General features: G+C 35.1%; 1 protein-coding gene and 1 long non-coding RNA gene across 3 annotated transcripts; both read left to right on the top strand.

Annotated features, from left to right (window-relative positions):
• The first annotated feature begins 2107 nt into the window (after nt 1-2107).
• LOC149069419 (uncharacterized) lies at nt 2108-9624 on the top strand. Its single transcript, XR_016195064.1, has 3 exons — nt 2108-2510; nt 4274-4526; nt 9376-9624. It is a non-coding gene; the product is annotated as an uncharacterized LOC149069419 (long non-coding RNA).
• A 2914-nt stretch (nt 9625-12538) lies between these two features.
• LOC149069418 (THAP domain-containing protein 2-like) lies at nt 12539-18593 on the top strand. 2 transcript variants are annotated; one of them, XM_089249952.1, is made up of 3 exons: nt 12539-12864; nt 16957-17106; nt 18374-18593. In XM_089249952.1, the coding sequence occupies exons 1-3, from the start codon at nt 12766-12768 to the stop codon at nt 18443-18445; spliced, it is 321 nt and encodes a 106-aa protein (XP_089106078.1). In that variant the 5' UTR covers nt 12539-12765; the 3' UTR covers nt 18446-18593. The 2 variants fall into 2 exon arrangements, with proteins under 2 accessions (XP_089106078.1, XP_089106079.1); XM_089249953.1 differs by lacking the exon at nt 18374-18593 and adding an exon at nt 17210-18367.
• The last annotated feature ends 2913 nt before the right edge of the window (nt 18594-21506 follow it).

Genomic DNA, 21506 nt, shown 5'->3' with positions numbered 1-21506 from the left:
ATTTTTTCATATAGTTCTCATTTAAAATCATTATCACAAATACGATTTTGAAAAAATAAAATTCACACAGAATAATTAAATTTAACTCACTTCACACAGGCGAGCTCCGTTTCCTGGTATGAAATCGTCTCTCCTGGAGTTCACGATCCACTTCTCGCGTCGTTCTTTTTCCGCCGGAAATCTAAGCATTCTAAAACCTTTTTTGTCGGAATTGGAACACTTAGGAGCCGAACAACAAGGCATTTCTGAAGTTATTTCACGAAAAAAATCGATAAAAACAACTAAACACACAATAAATTTAACTAATATATAGGAGCGTTGAAAGGACCCTACAATGCGATGATAGTAAGCAGTGCTACAAAAAGGACCAGAATGCCGCATGCGCCAGCCTGTGTATTAAGGAGTTCTAGCCAGGCCTTGAGATAACGATGGTGACGGGATAGCTGTCCATGGAACCGGGGCATCTAAACTCCTATGCTCTTTCTCTGTAGGCATGACTTGGGGTCGTTGTATCCATAGGGAGCTTACGTGATAAGAGCTGGTACTGTGATTTTCAAGTGTATATATGTAAGCTCTGTTATCGTCACTTCCAGCTAAGTAGGATATCTCATTGCTTATAAGATGGTGAGACGGATATGCATAGAACCCCTACGTCAAAAGAAAAAAGCTCACTGAACTCCAGCCCAGGATAGGTGCAGTTCCATAGTGTTAAAGATAATTTGTTGTGTAGGTTTGTTGGATCATCTTGTATTTTACGCAAGACTTATTTTTCTCGTATAATTCGGCTCTTAGGTGGGAGGATCCCTTTCTTCTCCCCCCCCCCCACTCTTTTCTGTATCCGTGCCTGGCTCAGGATTACAAGATAAATCAATTTTATTTATAAAATTTTTGTTCATTACAAATTTTTTCACTAAATTTGATTTAATAAGTATAAAAGATCTGAAAAAGAATTATCTGCAGGAGGGTAGAGGGCCATGGGCTAAAAAATGTTGAGAACCACTGGTCTCAACCACAACTGGCGTTAGACCATAGTTTCCAAAACTTTTTCCCATTGCTCCCCTTCAAAATTTTTTTTTCTCATTTGACCCCAATTCAAATCAACCCATAGGATCCTATATTCAACAATAACACCTTCTGCTGTCCTTCCATTTCCCTCCATGAAGGGAACACTGGTCTGGTCAAAAACAATTCTGCGGGTGACAAGTTTGTTATAAAATGAGTTAGAGAACCATACATCATCTGTAGGGTTAGGATTTGTATGACCTCAAAATCTTGAAAATATGCAAGCATTTATGACCTAAAAAACTTGAAAATATGACCTTATAATTTTCATATTATTTCATCTCTTTTTCCAGTTATTACTTTCTATCTTATTAGGTTGAAATTAAACAAATAAAATTCATCAGTTTTACCATTTTAATTAAAATTCTCTGACCTAATTCAAATGAAAACTACGCCCTCCTTTTACACAATAGCTAAAATATAGGAAGTTCTAGAATCATACTGAATTTCATAGATGCAGTTTTAAATGTTTAAAAGAAATAAATTTTAGTTTATTTCTTCTAAGAAATATTTAAGGAAACTACTTTTCAAAGGTTTATTTAAAAATTTCGGGAAAAATCAACAGATGGAGCAACATTTTTTTATTGATTCATGAAAAAGGCTTGCCATAAACGTTTAGTTACTTCAATCTCATTGATCGTTTCTAAAGCTATATTGTATTGTTGCTTAAATTGGTTTTGTGCTATAACTAACATATGTAAAAAAATAAAATACAGTGGTATCATCTTTTAAATTCAGCACAACACCGGTCTACTGTCATTGGGCAATTTACTACCATTTCAGATGTGAAATTCTGCTAAAAGTGCCCCTTAGGGCTGTGTGGTTGCAGTCACTGGTCCGGAAGAAATCTTAACAATTGGTATATACGGGCGCATTCTGCATCATCTGAAAGGCTAGATGATGCAGACTGCGCCCGCACCTTCGAACTGTTCATGCAGGTCCGGATTATAGCACATAGTCACAGAAACACTACTTTTCATCATCAGCTCCACGCATGCACGATGGAGATACCGCTACTTGCTCGCATTTTTTGCGCATGCGCTCTACTTGATTAATTACTTTTATTACCACGAGCATCACATGGGATTATTACTGTCTCTATCGACCCTGTTGATCGACGATTGGCTGTTGATGATGCAACAAAAATGAATAGGTTGCCGGCTGAAAGCAATTTGGTGAAAAAACTAGCAGTGCATGGTTGGCGTCAAAATTTCATTTTGTCCATACGCTGATCTTTCCGCCATTTCCTCCCTTTTTGCGCTTTTTTTTTTATCGAGGATTTGTTTGTTTCGTAATTATGTCGTTCGATGACCAAAATAAACGGCCAACATCGGCTACTGTTAGTGCGTTCAGAATGTATGCGGCACAAAATATTCTTCGCAATCATCTGACTGAAAGCAATGGACAAGAAATTCAACGTGAGCAGCATGTATTTTCATCGATCCAAGGTGAGTTGATTCGTTTGTTAAAATTATTCATTAATAAGAGTTGAAAATCCCGATTGAACAAATTGTGTAAAACTGCCGTTTCCATTCCTTATTTCGAGGAAAATCGTTTTATCGGTGGTAACATCGATGCCGATATATGCACAGAAACTTCATAAAAAAAATTCGTCAAATCCGGGAAATCATTACACGACTCAATAAATTTGTTATCCAGGGGCGTTCTTAGTGTATCACGGGCACCAGAGGCGTACACAGTGTAGGGGGACGTGCCCAGGGACGGGGGAGCGGGTCGAGTGGCCCGGGAGCTGGGACCAGGAGGGGGGGTTCCAAATTCACCCTCTAACTATTTCTACATTGGCGTGCTAAAATGCCTGCTTGCCCCGGTTGACAAAGTATCTAGTTGAGCCCTGGCCTTGCCCCTCCCCAAGCTGACCAAAAATTAATTCATCGAACACTCTTGACAGCCCTTCATGCAAACAATTTTTCCTCCATCTGGCTAGAAATTGTTGCCCAGCAATAACCATGCTTTCTGTCAAATTTAAACCAAATGTCACATTCATGCCACTCTCCAGGACCCCAGTCCTAGAGGGGCAGTGGGTTTGGTGAGACCAGGGGCCTCGAGCCAAATGTTGGCCTCACAAATAATGTACATTTATTTTCCCTTTTAAGGCCTAGGGGCCTCCCAAGAAAATGTCAACCCTGGGGCACCAAGAAGGATCGCTATGATCCCACACACACACTGGGGTAGTCCCGTGCGTTAAGACGACTCTGTTACTGCTATTAAAATAACAGTATTCCCTGTATTTTAACTGTCATTCCAGGCAAATCGGGGAAGACTCCGGTTTTTTGAATGTTGGAGTCTCCATTCCCGGCATGTGTTTTAAACCAAGGTTCAATGAGGATAACGTGATACATTCAAAAGACTGATATCAATTTATATTGAACAAATGAGCTAATTGGAATAAAGTAATGGTTTTCCCACTATAGGAAACATTGAAGAATTTGATAGTGATAATGAAAATTGAACATTTACATATTAATCTACTGCAATTACCAACCTTTAATACGAAATGCAGATATTAAATTCTATACATTGTTTGATGCTTTCTGATACTGAAGAAAGGTCACTTTTGAATTATACAGGTAATTTTTCTAATTCTGTTGAAAACAGATGTTATATCAGGAATTGGTCACTAAAATTTGCAGAGCATGGTGGAAAATATGAAAATTCTCTGCATGCTGATCTCAGTTACTGTTTCCTGGTGTGCTGGGAATGCAGTATTCGAATATTATAAAGCTGTTATTGCAATTGGCATATTTTTTGTTACTCTCCAGGAGACAAAAATATTTTTTGTTCACCTCACAATCAAACTGTCAGTGACTACAACTTTAAAATAACTGAAGAGTGAAGTTATGTCAGGCCTTAACCCTTTAAGTAGTTTTTTAAATTTTTCTGGTCTGCATTGCAACTGCAAAGCTGTTAAGAAATTGGGATATTTTGGGATGACCGTAATAAAGCAGATCAAGTTTGATGAGATATCTCGGGATTTTCACTGTGAAGGTTAACTGCGATTTTTGTGGGGGAGAGGACCAAATGTGATTTTTCTGCTCCCGCCACTTTAGAATTTGATTGATGATTTTACACCTGTTTTTGTTTTCACCAAAAATTTGCTGCCCCTTTGAATTTGTTTTCCCCTTTGCCCTCCCCACCCCAGTTCTGGCTGCTCTGTGTTTTTGAAATGCATGATTTTTGTTTGTTTTTTTAGATTTTAATCTTTGGTAAGGCAGTCAAAATATTTCTATCAAAATCATCAGAATGACATAAAAGAAAGAATGTGTAAGGAGCCCTTTGTGTCATAGATCAGCAGATGCACTGGCCAAAGATGTTGCAAAAGTCAGGGTAGCAGAAAGATGAATTCCTGCTGAAATAATATTACTTGAAAATTCCAGAATGTTTCAAGTGCAGCACTAGGAAAGTTACTTGGGACACACCAATAATTCTCCTATCAAAGCACAGAGGTAAGAAATTGCAAGTGACTTGATTTGTCGTTTTTTCCCCCTTTAATGCATCTTTTGTAGTTGTTGAGCTTATACCTCTGTTTAATATTTTATGTTGGCAGCAATGAGCCATTAACATGCTAATTAACACACCTAAATTTTTCTATATTCAATCCTTTTTTTTTCTTCAGAAATGCTAGACATGAAAATTACCGAGACAAACAATCTAAAAATCTATGTTATTTTAGAAATAATAGAAGCAAGGCCTCCACTAGGGCCGGCTCAAGCTTAAATGCCATCCGGGTGGAAAGCCTCATGTGCCACACCTAAAGAAGACTCTTGCTGCAGGAGGCAAGAGTCAAATCATTATACTGTTCTTAATTCTGTTCCTCGGAACCACATATTATCATATGGCTCTGAGGTATAGAATTTTGCCAGATAACTCAATTCACATTTTAGCTCTTGTTGATGAGTCATCGTTGCTGACACTTTATAAATAGAAAATATAATGAGGTAACTTTTATTTAAAAAATTATTTTTAAGCCGTTTTTGTTGTACAGAGATCGGACTACTAAGAATCAGAATTTGAATTCATTTGACATTCAGGAAAATTACTCGATGACATCAAATAAGAATGTACTCTATCACAAAGGGCGATAGAGTACATTCTTGTTCTGGTCAAGAATGTCAATGCTGTCCCTAAGCTCTATCTTAAAGTTTTCTCAACAAATATATCAGAAAGGTGTGTCTTAAAAGCATGATATATCATTTGCAGAGGGGTCATGCAAGTATTACGTCAGCATTGAGGAGAGAGGGGTTTCGGATTTGCTTACTTTTGATGACAGGGGGGGGGGGGGGGTTGAAGGTTGCTTATGTCATCAACCGCCCCTTTTTGAAGATATGAAATATTCTAAGCTGCTGACGGGGGCAGGGGGTCAGTGTTTTGCTGACAAGGGGGGGGGGTCAAAAATGGCTGAAAATCTGCTTACGTAATACTTGAATGGCCCCAGAGCCGTATTGACAGAGGGGCTTAGCAGGCCCAGGACAGCAAATTCAAGAAATAAATAGTCACAGGAAAATTAGTATAACGGGAGGAGGACTCCGAAATTGACAAAAATGTACATCCGCCTCTGCCCAGGGAGAGAGGGACTGAGTCAGCGAGTGACCAAAAATAGTGGCCTTGAGTTTGCAAGCATGTACAGGACCAAAGTAAACTCCATAGAGTTTTCAAGCATGTGAGTGATCAGGCAAAAAGTGAAATAGAGAAATCTAGGGACCAGGTGAAAAGGAAAAGAGGGATGAAAAAAGTAAGAAACGGGTATGTTTACAGGTTGAGAAATACTGGCTGATACTGACTGGGCTATAGCCCTGCAAATTTGAGAAATAAATGATCAAGAAAATTTGACAAAGATGAGTGGAAGGTGGCAAAATTTTTGTAGCCCACAGTCAGCTAAACTGTAAATTTGCCTCTGGTCATGTGAATTTTTAATATTCGAGGTTTTAAAATTTTTTGATGTCTAACTAAAGCCTAGGCTGCCGTCCCTTACAATCTGCTGCTCAGGTGCACCGCACCCCTTGTAGCCTTGCTTAAGCTACACGTGCCCCCCCCCCCCACATTTGGCAGCAGTGTCCCTGACGGCGGAGATGCCGTTGACGCGTTATAACGTGTCAAATACTTGGAATTTCGGAAAGGGAAGCGTAACAATTTTGTTCACACGTCCTCCGGGATGCGTTCATTCTTAGTTCTTAGAAGAAAAAAGTAGAGAGGAAAAAACTCCCAACTTTTTTTTATTGTATATCGTGATCCCTCAACCTTGAAAAACTGGTTTTACTACTTTGTACACTACTGTATTGATATACCTGTGGGTTGTTGAAGATGAGGGATATTTTTGGTTGCTTCTCTGAATGAGGGGCCGTGTACAGAAGTTTCAAATTTCGGATTTTTATTACCCTGCAAATTTTTTCCCTTCCTGCTATATACGCGAAATTACGGTACTTTTGCGGTGATCGGCCGGCATTCAAAGACCGTGTTTATACGGCGTAAATTCGTCTTGTTCCTACAATATTGCGAATGCTCGGTTTTTGGTTTTTTTTTATCATAAAGGATTGGAACACCCTTTCAAAACCTTCCCGATACCGTGGGAAGAAATCAAATCTGTAAAAACTCGACCTTGAATATCAAGTTTTGTCATCTAGCTGCTATACGGTAGTCACCATTTCGCATCGCAAAAATCATGGGTGTGTAAGCAGAATCGGAGGGGGCACAAGGATCTAATTCTTCACAGATAGTATAAAATAAATTATTTTATTCCAATATTTTAATTCTCTACAAAAATATTTTTAATTTTTGATCTCTGGGAGGGGCGGGGGGAGAAAGAGACCCCTTATAACTTCCCCTCAAATTTTGCTTTTCGTGAAAATCTGTGTTTGGAACTTGCGATTGTGCAATGGTAATCGACTAAAAATGTGATTTTTCTAAAGATTTCAAATTTTGGAGTTGGCTATTCCTTTGAAAAAGCTTCTGGTTGCCATGGCGATCACACAGACCTACAACACAAATATGCATACATTGAACTTCAAACGCACGCATTACCAGATTGGAGAATAGATACAGGGCCACAACTGGAAGGGGCAGGCGGGCCTAGTGTCCTGGGTTCTGGACTAGAGCGGCGCACCAAATTCACACTTTATAACTGCTTGTTCTATATTATATGGGTGTGCCAAAATGTGTACTTGCCCCGTTTGAGAAAGTATCTAGTTGCGGCGCTAGATAGATAACACCACCTACTGAACACAAAACACTCCAAATGCTGGGCACGCACACATAAGCACACTTAAGTTTCTTCAACACAAATCTGACATAGCACCCACATTCAGGTGTTAAAATATGTGGCAGTTAAATGGTGACAGATCAGAGTTGTGGACCATCAGGAAAGGAAAATAAAATTGTTTTAGCAGGATAACCAAAGTATGAATAGGGAATGAGAAGATAAGTGTCTGGAGAGGAGAGAGAGAATCTGATTTGCTTTAAATTTGATCAGAAGATATTAAAAATGCTAAGATATTTTTAAAAAAATGTAAAATCAATCAGAAGGGAATTCATACATTGATTATTAGTAAATACATAAATGCGTGCATTCAACTGTTAACTAAAGTGAATCCTGCTTATAACGATATTCAAAAACCATCATAAAAAAACGTAATAAATAGGAAAACACTTTAAACAGGAAATCGCAATGAGAATTACTTATTGTTAGGACCATGAAAATAAGTTGTATCAAGTGGAAAAACATTCTAAATGGGAGAAACGTTATAAGTGGGATCAACTATATATTTGTTTTAGATTTATTACATGTGCGGAATTCCATACGTTAATCATTACACTTCACTTCTGAACTTCCATTCGGCATCAACCAAATAAAATCATTCTCTTAACAAGATTGTTTCTTCCGCTATAGATGGATGCATTTATTATGATGTGTTTCCAACTTGCATGATGTTGCTTAGTAATTTACACATTTTCATTGTTTCACATATTTAATGAGTTTTGGTAAAAAAAATAGACAAACACTAGACCTTTTCCACTTTTTGTATTAAAATGTAAAGTCCAACGGTATTTATGTTGGAACAACATATCTATTATTTTGAATCAGCAATTAGTACGCAGAATTCAAGGCTTTATACAAAAAATAGTTTGTTTTTTAATCAGGGGAACTCTTTAAGTGCTAAGTTTAACTCCCTATATTTCTTTACAATTTTTTTCCATGTACAAAATCTAGAAAAAGTGCAGAGAGAAAGCTTTTCTATATCTAGGGATTAAGTTTAAGTCTATATTTTATCCCAAAGATCTTCTATGCTTATTTTAATCAAGAACTTCACATTTCAATAACATGTATACCATATATACTAGGTTACTTTCACTTCAATATAAGTTATGAAAAGGAAAAACGGAATTTAAATCAAGCTGATTCAATTCGCTTTCCCCCATATCTCAAGGCTTGATAAATCCTAGTCGACGTGGCAACTGTAAAATTGGTATTTCCGTCTGAAATTCATGTGATTGCTAAAAGGGAGTTTTAATTTTAAGCAGGAGGATTTAAATTTAGTTTTTCTAAGGGTGACTCAAAATTTTCTGATTTCATTGCAGTGTGTCTTGCAACATGAGAAGTCATTATGTCTCTGAAAAGTTGAAAAACATTATTTAGGACTGTTTCGAGGAAAAATCATGCTTGGGATTTTTTCTTTTCCTTTAAGCTAAAAAATTTTTTTAATTCAGTCATCAGGTGTTTAATTCATGTACCGTGTGTTCCATAGCTCCCTTGAGAAAGTTTTTCAAACAAAAACTGAATCTGGACAATTAACAGGGAACTGAAGTTTCTTTTTGATCATACATTTGTTTGCCTCCATTGGTGGAAGTTAATTGCAAAAGCAGCTGCACACGTACAGGGATTATAACTGCTAATAATAATCAGATAGCCTATCAGTTTCATGTGCAAGCAAAAATCTTCATCCAGAGTACAGAAATGTTTGTTGGGGAGGGAAAAAAGATATGGTTAAACCAATACCAAATGATAACATTATACATGATTCCAATAAACCGCGTCTACTGTATTGTGTAAGTAGAATTTTGGCCATTTAGCTTTTTTTTTTTGTTCCATGCATTGCTAAAGGGAAAAATGAGATTGTTTCACCTGTTCTGCCATCTTTTTAGAAATAGCCCATCTCTTTTGAAACACTGTCTGTTTGCTCACCCTTGCTTGAGTTAAAACCCTATTCCCAGCATCAGCTCACTTGGGCAATTTGCTTGTTGTGGCCGTAGAGTTTGTATTTGTGTTATTAATTGTTACAATTGTTTTCATTCTCTTTCCAGATAAAATGAAAGCGGGAGTCTCTCTCCAAAAAAAAAAAAAATAGATGATATCAGAGATTCGTTAGTTTCAGTTCTGGAGAGGAAACAATCACCAAAAAAGACATCATCAACAGGTGTTTGACACTTTTATGCTGAGAAAGCGAAAATGATCAAAAGTCCTTTGTACGTGCATAGGGGCTGCAGGCGCATACATTGTAAATGAACGTTAGCAGATATATTTTTTTTTTCATTAATAAATACTTCAGTTTCAATTTGTTTTGTGATTTATTTACAAAAATGATGTGAAATTTCTACTAAACTCTCAAGACTTGCTAGGATTTAGAGTGGGGGGGGGGGGTGCTTCTATAAGAGTGTTAGAGCTTTAAAATTCTTCTACACATATATCTGATGCCTATTTTTCATTACTGTTTTAATTTGTTTATATTCACCAAATCTTGGTTCTTGAATTTTGATGATATTCAAGAAGTGGAAAGACATTTAAAATGACATTGAATTTTAGAAATACAAAGGAATTCATGTATCGCTTTCTGGCAGGAATGGTAGCCTATTAAAAAAAGAATGCTATTACCCTTTCAGACCTGACTTCAACAATAACACACCTACAGTCAGGGCTAAACTCACTAGATTAAAAATATCTACAGCAAGAAAAAATTTACCAAATTTTGTGCTTTCTGGGTTTTCAAAATGTCTAAGGGGGTCTATCCAAGTTATCTGATGGACCAAGGTAGTAGTTCTGTTCTTGACGAAATGCCAATGGATAAGGATATTTCTTACATTGTGTGCTTATAGCAGGGTGTTCGGTGAACACACAGTACCCATGAAATGAAGGCCACGAACTCTCCCAAATAATAATTAGTACATAGAAATATAAAAAAAAATGAGGATTGTTTTCTCATCTCCAAGCCATCATTCCTCTAATAATTATAGTGATTAAAGCACAAAAATTAGGTGAAACCTGATAGGGGAGAAGTTAGGTGAAAGCAGAGAGATTTTGAACAGCTCACAATTTATTTGCGTAATATTTCCTATACTTTAAGTGTAAAACCACAAAGCATAATATAAAGGGTATTTTCTTTCGATATTTTTTCAAATTGTTTTTGACCAAAATATTAAATTTTTTTTATAACTTTTGGGGGGAAGGCATGGGTCTTCTGAGCACCTCCTTGCGTAGGCTTCTGCTTGTGGGGCTTGAATCCCAGAGCTGTTGTTCTTATATATGTCAGCGGTTTTGCACATTTTTTTCAATGTTGCACATTAGTAAGCATACACAGTAATGATAAAAAAAAAAACCCTTCGAATTAAAAATATGAACATACAAAATAAATAAAAAATTCAGAATTGATAAAAGAGGAGATACGTGATTAAAAGCTAATGTGAGCGTTAATTCCAATAACCCAATTGTTGAAATTTTAGAACGAATGGAAAAAAATACGTAGTTAAAAATTTATGAGACGGACTGCAAATTGTGCAGATGTGAAAATTGCATATTTTCGAGAAAAAAATTTGCGAATCAATAAAAGCCTCTTCAATTGTCCATCAATGCCGTGGTGAGGTTGGTTCCATCCCCCCTCGAAATGTAAGAAAAGGCCAATATATATGTAATAACATGGTACAATCGTCTGTTCTAGTGGCTCTCTCAATCTAGTGGCTCTTTTATTGTTAAAACACCACTGATAAGAATAATGACGAAAATGTTTTCACTTCCAAGCTTACACGGACCAACTGGAATTTTTCCATGGACCCCCCCCCCCTCGCCACTTTATTTGAAAATGTGTCGTGAGCCACTTAAATCATGTCGAAATATGCCTCGGAGGCCACTTAAATCATGTCGAAATATACCTCGGAGGCCACATGAGTGATCTAGAGCTATTCCACGGGTAACTTGAGTGATGTGAAACTGTATCGCAGGCCGTTCAAGTGCTCTGAAACTATGCCACACGTCCCTTAATTACTCTGGAACTGTGCCGCACATTTGATCTGTAAATACGTCGTGGGTTACTTGAGTGGTTCATAAATGTGTCGCGGGCCACTTGAGTGTTGTGGAATTGTATCACTTAAGTGATATAAAATGTGCCGCGGATAATTAAATGATCTGGAAATATGTCGGGTCCACTCAAAAGTGTTCTAGAACTATGTCGTAGGTTGCTCAAGTGAACTGTGTATATGTCGCTGGTCCCTTGAGTGATATTAAACTGTGCCAAGAGTCATTCAAGTTCTCTGTAAATGTCCCACGAGTCACTTAAGTGCTGTGCCACCGACCGTTTAAGTGTGCGAGGAACTGTACGGCGGGTTACTCAAGTGATCTGTAAATTTTTACAAAATTAAGTTTGAGGTCGCGGGTCACATCAGATCACTCTGAGTGCCAAATTGGCCCGCTGGCCATGGATTGACCATGCGTAATGTAACAACAGCAGAGTGGTATTGAATGCACCCAATATCTCTCAGAGACAAAAATCCACTACATGACTTTTACTAGAAATGACGTGATAACGGGAATTTAAAATTTTCTCAGAGTTCTATGTAATTTTGTTCCGTAAAATACAGAGTACATGGTCATGAGGTTTCCCGACAGAGTTCTGTCTTAAAAGATAGCAACACCAAGTCATCTTGGCGACTTGTTTCAATGATGATGATTTCTTGCCAAATATGACAAACTGATAAGTCAGTTCCCCAACAGCCAATCGTGTCACTGTGCCTTTTGGCATTAACGGCTCGTCCTATTTCGTTCTCACGTGGTTTTTTTTCAATCTTCAATCGTTGCAATCTTTATACATATTTATTATTATTTGCACTTATTTAGCTATATTTTGATTGTACTTACGCTAAATACCGCAATTATTATTATTTGCGTTTATTCACTGTCATTAAATTTTTGATTTCAAATAATCTGATAATATGCCTTAATGATACGTTTTACATGATAGTACATTAAATGCACTGAAAAAAATTTGAAAATTAAAATTAAATTTCATTATAAAATATAATAAATTTTATCAGATTTTTTCTGGTTACAACATGGTGCACAGGGAAGCCATATAACACACTGGCAACTCTGTAAAATTCATGCTGCAATCATATCTGTAGTGCGCGTGCGCAAAAAATGGATCAAAACCACTGTTTCTCTGGTTTTGTGGTCCGGATGACGAGCCGTTAAAACCTAGAACTCCTTATAGAGGAGGCTGTATCCACAGGCTGGCGCATGCGGCATTCTGGTCCTTTTTGTAGCACTGCTTACTATCATCGCATTGTAGGGTCCTTTCAACGCTCCTATATATTAGTTAAATTTATTGTGTTTTTAGTTGTTTTTATCGATTTTTATTCGTGAAATAACTTCAGAAATGCCTTGTTGTTCGGCTCCAGTGTTCCAATTCCGACAAAAAAGGTTTTAGAATGTTTAGATTTCCGGCGGAAAACGAACGACGCGAGAAGTGGATTGTGAACTCCAGGAGAGACGATTTCATACCAGGAAACGGAGCTCGCCTGTGTGAAGTGAGTTAAATTTAATTATTCTGTGTGAATTTTATTTTTTCAAAATCGTATTAGTGATAATGATTTTAAATGAGAACTATATGAAAAAATAAATCGTTTGGAGGTAGCAGACGATATTTGGCGCCATTGCTCACGTGTTGTGTTTAGATATAAAAGTTATGGTGATTTTCAATCATTTTCCCGGTTTTTTGTTCCGTTTGATTTAAGAGAAAAGATGCATAGGTACATAATTTTGACCAAGAGAACTAATTTAAATTCAAATTATTTATGAATTTATCGTGGAATGCTCACTTTCTCGGCTCTCAGTTTGGCGATTTATCGCTACTACGACGAATTACTGTTATAGTGAATTTTAACTTGTTTTGTTATGTTTTGAGGCAAAATTTCATGTGATATTTCTGTGGAAAATAGAAATGTTTTAATTTTGGCATTTTCAACTAAGAGAACAAGGTGATTTCAAATCAGTTGGAAATCGGTTCTTCAATCATCCTTGCTTGCTGTAGTGAGATCTGCTGGTTTGGCGACTTATCGCTTGCAGATTGTGAGTAATTAGCTAAAATTGTATCTTCACTGAAAATCAAATTTAATGGGATTAAAAATTAATGTGATAGACGTCGTATTTCTATTGATTTCATTTTCTGTCCCCCATAATTCTTTTAACAGACTACAAAATTGTGATTGGTATCATTAGTTTGTGTTACTGGACTGGTGAGCACTCTCTCTTTCCTGCAAGGCACATGCAGTGACTACTTTGCAAATTAATTACAAAGAATTAATTTAATCTTACTATTTTAAAATTAATTGCATGTTCAGCTTAAATCATTATCTTGCTTGGAAAAAGGTTTTTAAATTTTTTCACTCGCACTACATGCATGAGTTTTGAAACAAATACCTCATGGATTAAATTTTGCCCATGCAAAAACTGGTTTTTTCTTCTTTCTCAAGAATAATACATTCCAATTTCTTTGGAGTTTCAAGAAAGTATGATGGAAAGTAATTTTTTCAAATTCGGAATTTAAAATGTCTATTTTTTTTTTAATTTTAGACATTTTTATAATTTTTCTTAAATTTTAGACATTTTTATAATTTTTCTTAAATTTTAGACATTTTTATAATTTTTCTTAAATTTTAGACATTTTTATAATTTTTCTTAAATTTAAACATTTTTATAATTTTTCTTAAATTTAAACATTTTTATAATTTTTCTTAAATTTAAACATTTTTATAATTTTTCTTAAATTTAAACATTTTTAAAATTTTCAATGAATCTCAAAAATTCTATCTATATCCCTATAATAGCTTAGTAAGTGTGAAAAATTGCATAACAATGTCAAATCATTCGCCAGTAATCACTTTGAGAAAAACGCATTTAAGTATTGTGAAGCAGAAATGTTGAACTTTTTTTCTCAGACCCAACACCATACAGACACATGAAAATAACTTCAATGTTCAATAACGTACTGTTTTTTTATATTGCTATCTTACTTTTATTTATCCCTTTAATGCTTTGAAAAGCCTGCCGCTTCAAACACTGGATGCTCAGCAAATTAAAAAAAGCCATAGATTAAAAAACTGATGAGGTAAAAATTCAATTGAATTTATTTTGCAGTCTGTTATCTATTTAATATGTTCTGAGAGTAATATTTGAGGCAAATTAGCAATTACTATGAGAAAGATAAAAAAAAATAGAAATTGACATTATAACCGTCAAAACGCATTATAAATGTTAATATTTTTTTACATTGGCATGAACACATTTTCTGGTAAGTGTGATATAAAAGATGCGTAACAATTACTTTTTTAAATGAGCATTAAGCTCAACAATGTGTGCATAATTTTCAGTAGAAGAAGTTTCGTCAACTGTCACCACCATATCTCATTGCATAGATATGCAATTGCGAAACACGTTATAATGATAGCAAGAAAAACATTTTTGAAAATCAGTTTTTTTTTTCATTCACTACCTATACACTTATTTCTGATGTCCGTTATCACTAGAGCCCGGATTATATGCAAATGCATATGTGCATATTTTGACCTTTTTTAGCATTAATGCATATAAATGCATAAAATCAAAGAATTTTCAGTATAAGTGCATATTTTGAAGGTTTATTTAACTCACTCAATTTTTTTTATAATTTTTCAAATAAATATTGTTCATATAAATAATATATTGTTCAAATAAATATTTTTATAATATCGATTTTTTTCCCGCAGGTGAAATTTAGTGAATTAATACATATTTATAAAGTATTTTACGAATATTAGCCGTTTTATTGTCGTGTTAAATTTTTTTAGAAATTTAGAAATAGTGTCGAAATTTTTTGTTACTGGTATTTTCGTTATTGAGCAACTACAACGAACTAAAAGTAGAAAAGATGCATTTTAAAAACACATCTGCTTATTTTTGTATTTTAAGTGCACATTTTGTATTTTAAGTGCATATTTTTGCATTTTTCAGTGCATATTTGCATATTTTTAAAGCATATTTTGCCACTTTTTTAGTGCATATAATCCGGGCTCTAGTTATCACAAATTCACAACAAATCACACAAAACACTGCACGTCAATATAAATTTTGTGCTGCCTCCATTGTTTTAAGTGGTATTATTATAATTATTTATTCATCTGTGGAATTTTTCCCATTTCATGAAAATGGTTTTAAGTTCATTGACCAGATTGTAAGCACACCGATAATACTTATATATACTAAAGATAAAGATATGAACTGTTGCATCCTATCTTTCTAGTATGTGGAATACATCTCCATTGATATTTTTCCTTTATCACACAACCTTGGTTATGTTCCAAAAACTCTGTTCATACCATTTAGATGTACTGCTAATTTGATTAATTAAAAGATAATTTCGTTGAACAAGAAACAAATAACCATGCATGTAAAAAATTATGGAAGTAATAATAAACTGGTAATGTGTAAAACAAAAGTACACAATAGATTCAATGATATACGAAATATAAAATGTAAACAAACAAACAAAATGTAAGTCAGGGTTTGACAAATCAAGAGGGAAAAAAATTAATGCCAGTCAAACTTCTTAGGAGCCAAGGGTGATCTTAATCTCAAATAAAATGGTAATGAATAATGGTTTTTTTTTTCAACTTTCTATATCTTTTTCCTACTTTAAGAGACACATGCTGCCTTGAAATTAAAAGACTCAAATTTACTTATCACATGATTTACTTTATAAAATCTGTAATGGCATTTCATCGCCATGGCGCCCTGGTGGGATTTGTCATGTCCTGCTACAAGTAACTGTTTTTTCCTTTAACTAAATGAAGAAAAAGACTCATGAGCAAGTATTGTGAATGGCAGGGATTAGTAGGGAGTGTTTTATAGGGATTACAGATTTCAGTCAGATCGTCCATCTCAAGCTCTTTTTCACAAATTCATAGAAAAGCTCTATATTACACAGCTCACTCAATACACATCTAGGCAATTTCGTAAGCGGAAGGTTCAAATCTACATGTTTTTTTAGTGAATGAGCACCAGAAATTTGCCACTGGACTTATCCTTTTGATGAGATCTCTTCTAGCCCAGCTTCGTGGCAGAGTACGGAAGACTGCGGGAGGTCCAAATCTATGCAACGTTTGTTAGTGATAAAGTAAAGGTGCTTGCATCCTTTTAGATTAGGTTTCTTCTTAGATCCTGTTAGGATATCAATAGGCTATTTACTATGTTTACTGGAAATTCAGATGCGTTATTTTAGAGCAGATTCAGACATCCCCATTACTGTAATTGAAGAAAATACTTTAAGGATAGGTATTAAGAATTCCATGAGTGTCCAGTATTTAGAGATTAATTATGATGGTTAATGAAGATTTTAATTCCTATTCTGAGAAATTGGGGCAGAATTTTTCATCTTTGAAAAACAGATGTGTATCCCTTAAAAGGAATTTTGACTGTTTTGGACGTTAATATTTGTACCATATTAATCACTTAAAAATATGTATGTTATGCTGTTTTATCATTCTTATGTGTGATGCAATATGCACTTACCTGACATTACTTTGAATTAAGGTATAAAAAAAGGCTGTGTGGTAATTTTTCGTTATTGTCCCTTTTTAAATTAGGTACATTATGAGTTGAAAAGGCAAGATGGCTGCAAGAAGTTAAAGCAAACTGCTGTGCCGACCTTGTTCCAGGTTTCTAATCCACCGAAACTTCTTACTCCTCAATGGAAGAAGAATATAGGCCTTCCAAAAGTTCTGAGTGATGATTATGTATGTGATATTCTCAAATAACCTTATTTTCTCAATTGTCATTATAAAGCCAGAAAATACTGAAAGCCAGAAAATCGTCATTGCTTATTTGTTTACTTTTTAGATGAGGAGAGAAAGCTTGGTTCGGAGGATACTAGCTACAGACAAATATATTTATTAAAAGGAATCAATGTGTGTATTTTATTGGTGATTATTAGAGCCCGGATTATATGCACTAAAAAAGTGGCAAAATATGCTCTAAAAATACAAAATGTGCATTTAAAATACAAAATGTGCACTTAAAATACAAAAATAAGCACTTAAAATGTTAAAATGTGCACTTAAAATGCCAAAATATACACTGAAAATCCCAAAATATGCATTAAATACTCCAGAATATGCACTAGAAATCTTGAAAAAGTCAAAAATTCCGAAGTATGTACAAAAAATGAGAAAATATGCATTAAAAAAATTACCATGCAAAAAAAAAGCAGATGTGTTTTTAAAATGCATCTTTTCTACTTTTAGTTCGTTGTAGTTGCTCAATAACGAAAATACCAGTAACAAAAAATTTCGACACTATTTCTAAATTTCTAAAAAAATTTAACACGACAATAAAACGGCTAATATTCGTAAAATACTTTATAAATATGTATTAATTCACTAAATTTCACCTGCGGGAAAAAAATCGATATTATAAAAATATTTATTTGAACAATATATTATTTATATGAACAATATTTATTTGAAAAATTATAAAAAAAAATTGAGTGAGTTAAATAAACCTTCAAAATATGCACTTATACTGAAAATTCTTTGATTTTATGCATTTATATGCATTAATGCTAAAAAAGGTCAAAATATGCAAAAGCATATGCATTTGCATATAATCCGGGCTCTAGTGATTATCTATCCTAATGTGGTGATGTTTTTATACATTTATTAGAATTTTAAGATTAGCTTATTATTGGCCCATGGCTGCAACTGGGGGGGGGGGCATGTGGGTCCGGTGCCCCAGGCGCTGGACCAGAAGGGGTGCAGAATTCACCCTTTAACTGTTTCTACATGCAAGGGGGTTCCAAAATTCTGGCTTGCCCGGGGGACAAAGTATTTTGTTGCGCCCCTGTATTGACCTATTACTAGGGTCAAAGATAACGAAATATGGGTATTTATCATGTACGCCTAGACTATTTTTTTGCCATAATTGTAATTTTCAATTTTCAGTAGAGTTTTTATCTTGGCTCTCTTAAAGTATTGCTTTTGAATATATATATATATATATTTCCAGATTAATTGCTGTTGGGTCACGCAGTTTCAAGAAAAACTATATTTCTGTTATTTAAGCATATTTTTTTTGTAATTCCCAAAGTTTACTGGTACTCTAAAGCAGTGTAATAATTGATTACATGGTGTAGAAAAATATGTGAAATTGTGAATGATATTTGTAAAATCTTGCTTTCATCAGTTATGTACATTGTTTCAATATTTTTTTAATAAATAAATTTATTCACTCATTGAGCTCGTCAATTTACATTATTGAACCTGTGTGTGCTATTTAGAATTTGTAATTTACTGAAGAAAATTCTGATAAAATAAATGCTCCTAAAATATTTAAGACTTTTTTTACTAAATTTTCAATATCTAGAGGCAGTAGTTTATCAAATCCTTAACTTCACACAATCATTTAATATCCAGAAGAAATTTTCTTAATGTAATCTAAATTGACTATATATATTTTTGTATGCCACTTTTACCCTGAAATTAAGGATCGGGGTAAGGGATATATAGGAATATTTTATTTTCACTAAAAAACCTGAAAAAAAGTTAAGAATTTTTTTTTTTGCTATATACTTTTGTGTTTAAGATTAATCACTTGATCGTCATCACACGAACTGTTACGAATTCAACCTGTTGTTTATCAATAATTTCGTGATTAATCATAATTTCGTGAAACGTGGTTTATTTCCCATAGTAAATCCGTTCCTGGAAATTCCTCGTTTCTCCCACAAATTGAATTTCCCATACGCTTTTGCCAAGCATTTTTAGCGCGCGGGGAATTCTGTTAGGTTGCTATGCCAGATTTACCGACGCGATTTTTTTTCCCCTCTGTTTGGCGGTCATTTCCGAAGCGACGATTTCGTGCAGCAACCCTTCGGCGAGGACCAGAATGCCTGATGGTTCCGCTCGTATATGAAGGCGTCTTATTAAAACCCAAAACGGCTCAGTGATATGATTGGCTGATGAGGGAGTGACGTCAGTATAAACGTACTAACGTGGTTTCATTAGTTTATCATATTTGGCAAGAAATTATACTTTTCCATCTTAGAAACAAGTCGCCAAGATGACCTTGTGTTGCTATCTTTCAAAACAGAACTGTATCTGGAAATCGTATGACCATGTAATCTGTATTTTACGGGACAAAATTACGTAGAACTCAGAAAATTGCAAAATTTCCCCCGTTATCACGTCATTTATAGTAAAAATACTCATTTTGTGGATTTTCGTCTTCGAGAGAAAATTTTTTTTTTTCAAACCGTGAATTTTTAATTCTAATGAAAATTTCCCATCCATGAAATTTCTCGTTTTGAGATATTGGTTGCATTCTATACTACTGTGCTGTTGTTTCATACATGCTCGAACCATGGCCAACTGTGGTCCTCGGACTTATCTGATGTGGCCTGCGACCTCAAACTTAATTTTGTAAAAATTTTCAGATCACTTGAGTGACCGCCGCACAGTTCCAGAGCACACTTAAACGGTCCGTGGCCGTTTATTTTCGTCATGGAATGACAATTACGAATTAAAAACCCGAGAAAAAAAACAAGCGCAAAACGTGAGGGAAAATGGCGGTGCGAAAAAGGAAAGCATAAACAAAATGAAATTTCGACGCCAACCATGTACTGCCACTTTCTTCACCAAATCCCTCGCAGCCGGTAACCCATTCATTTTTGTTACATCATCGGCAGCCAATCATATCACGGAGCCGTTTTGGGTTTTAATGTCTCATGTGTAGAAAGCGATTTCTTTGATTTTTCCTCTTTCACGTCACGTGACGTTAAAGAAGCCGGGTTTTCCTAGGAGTAGAATTTCTGCGCTGTGTGCAGCGTGAAAACACCGATTGGTTAAAAACTTGAAATTCAGGTTTTTTTTGACCAATCAGCATTTTTACGCTGCGCGTGGTGTTGAAACCTGCTCCTAGGAAAACCCAGCTTAACAATAATTTCTTGGTATCGTTTTTCGGATTATTCTTAACGTCATGCTTATAAACCGATGCTTATAATTGGATCGGATGACAATAAGCATGAGTAAGCATACAACTAGTACAGCCCGATTCTTTTAAATAAATAATGGTCCTGTATGTTGTATAAATAAATATATTCTATGCATTATTAATTAAAACCCGGATTCTCTTTCCGGGAATCCAGATTCTTTTAAATAAACAACAGTCCTGCATGTTGTATAAATAAATATATTCTATGTATTATTAAATACATATGGGACTCTCTTTCCGGGAATCCAGGTTCTTTTAAATAAAATAATAAGAAAAATAAATAAAAAGGATACAGGGGCATCCTGTATGTGGAAAAGAATAAATATTGGAAAATAATAAAGGTACATGAGGGAAGACATATCCAATTATTAATCCGACCCATACACTACATTATATATACGGAAAGAAGAGAAAATGAACTTATGTCCGCGATTTTTCAAATCATTCGAAACGCCGCGGTTATAAGGTGACGTCATTTGGAAGAAAAAGAGAGAAAGAATGAAGACACGTTTGAAAATGGCTGTTGGAAGTTTTAAAAAGACGCGCTAGAAACAATAAAAAAACAACCACCAGCTGGCGCTGTATTTTTTTAACAAAGAACAACGACAACCCAGCAGGCAATAGCAAAGCAGAACACCACAGTGCACCAGTGATGGCGACTTATCGTCGGAAAAAAGCCGCCAAGTTGGCGTGTCCCTTATACCGAAGCTGTTCCCCCAAGAAAATCGCAATTAAAAGTACTTCAATTATCTTGTGACAACCAGTAACGAATAGGCCTAGGGTAATTTTGAAACACCCTCTGAAGGTTCCTTAAGAAACATTTTGGATCATTTTGATATTTTCATCCGGAACAGAATTTTTCAGTTCGAAAGAAATTCGTGATTTTTATGACGCAAAATCATTTACGCCATTTAATATCACGTCTTTCGGTCATGAAATGACCTATTCCATGAAGGTCATCAAGTATCACGTTATTTCCTGACCTTTATTGTTCGTGGTCATAAAATGACCTTGAAATTATTTTTTTGACTAACGTCATTCAGAGAAAATGACCAAATTTTCACGTCATATTTGACGTCAGGCGACTACTTGGGGCCCTATCAGAAGATGCTCGAGCAAGAACTTCAGCATATTTAATTACTACAAAAGA

Source organism: Pholcus phalangioides, unplaced genomic scaffold, assembly GCF_987345545.1.
Source record: "Pholcus phalangioides strain wild (caught in Gottingen) unplaced genomic scaffold, Ppha-v1.0 ptg000022l_1, whole genome shotgun sequence".
In the NCBI taxonomy this organism is placed as follows: Eukaryota; Metazoa; Arthropoda; class Arachnida; order Araneae; family Pholcidae; genus Pholcus; species Pholcus phalangioides.
This window is presented reverse-complemented; position numbering and strand designations above follow the sequence as displayed.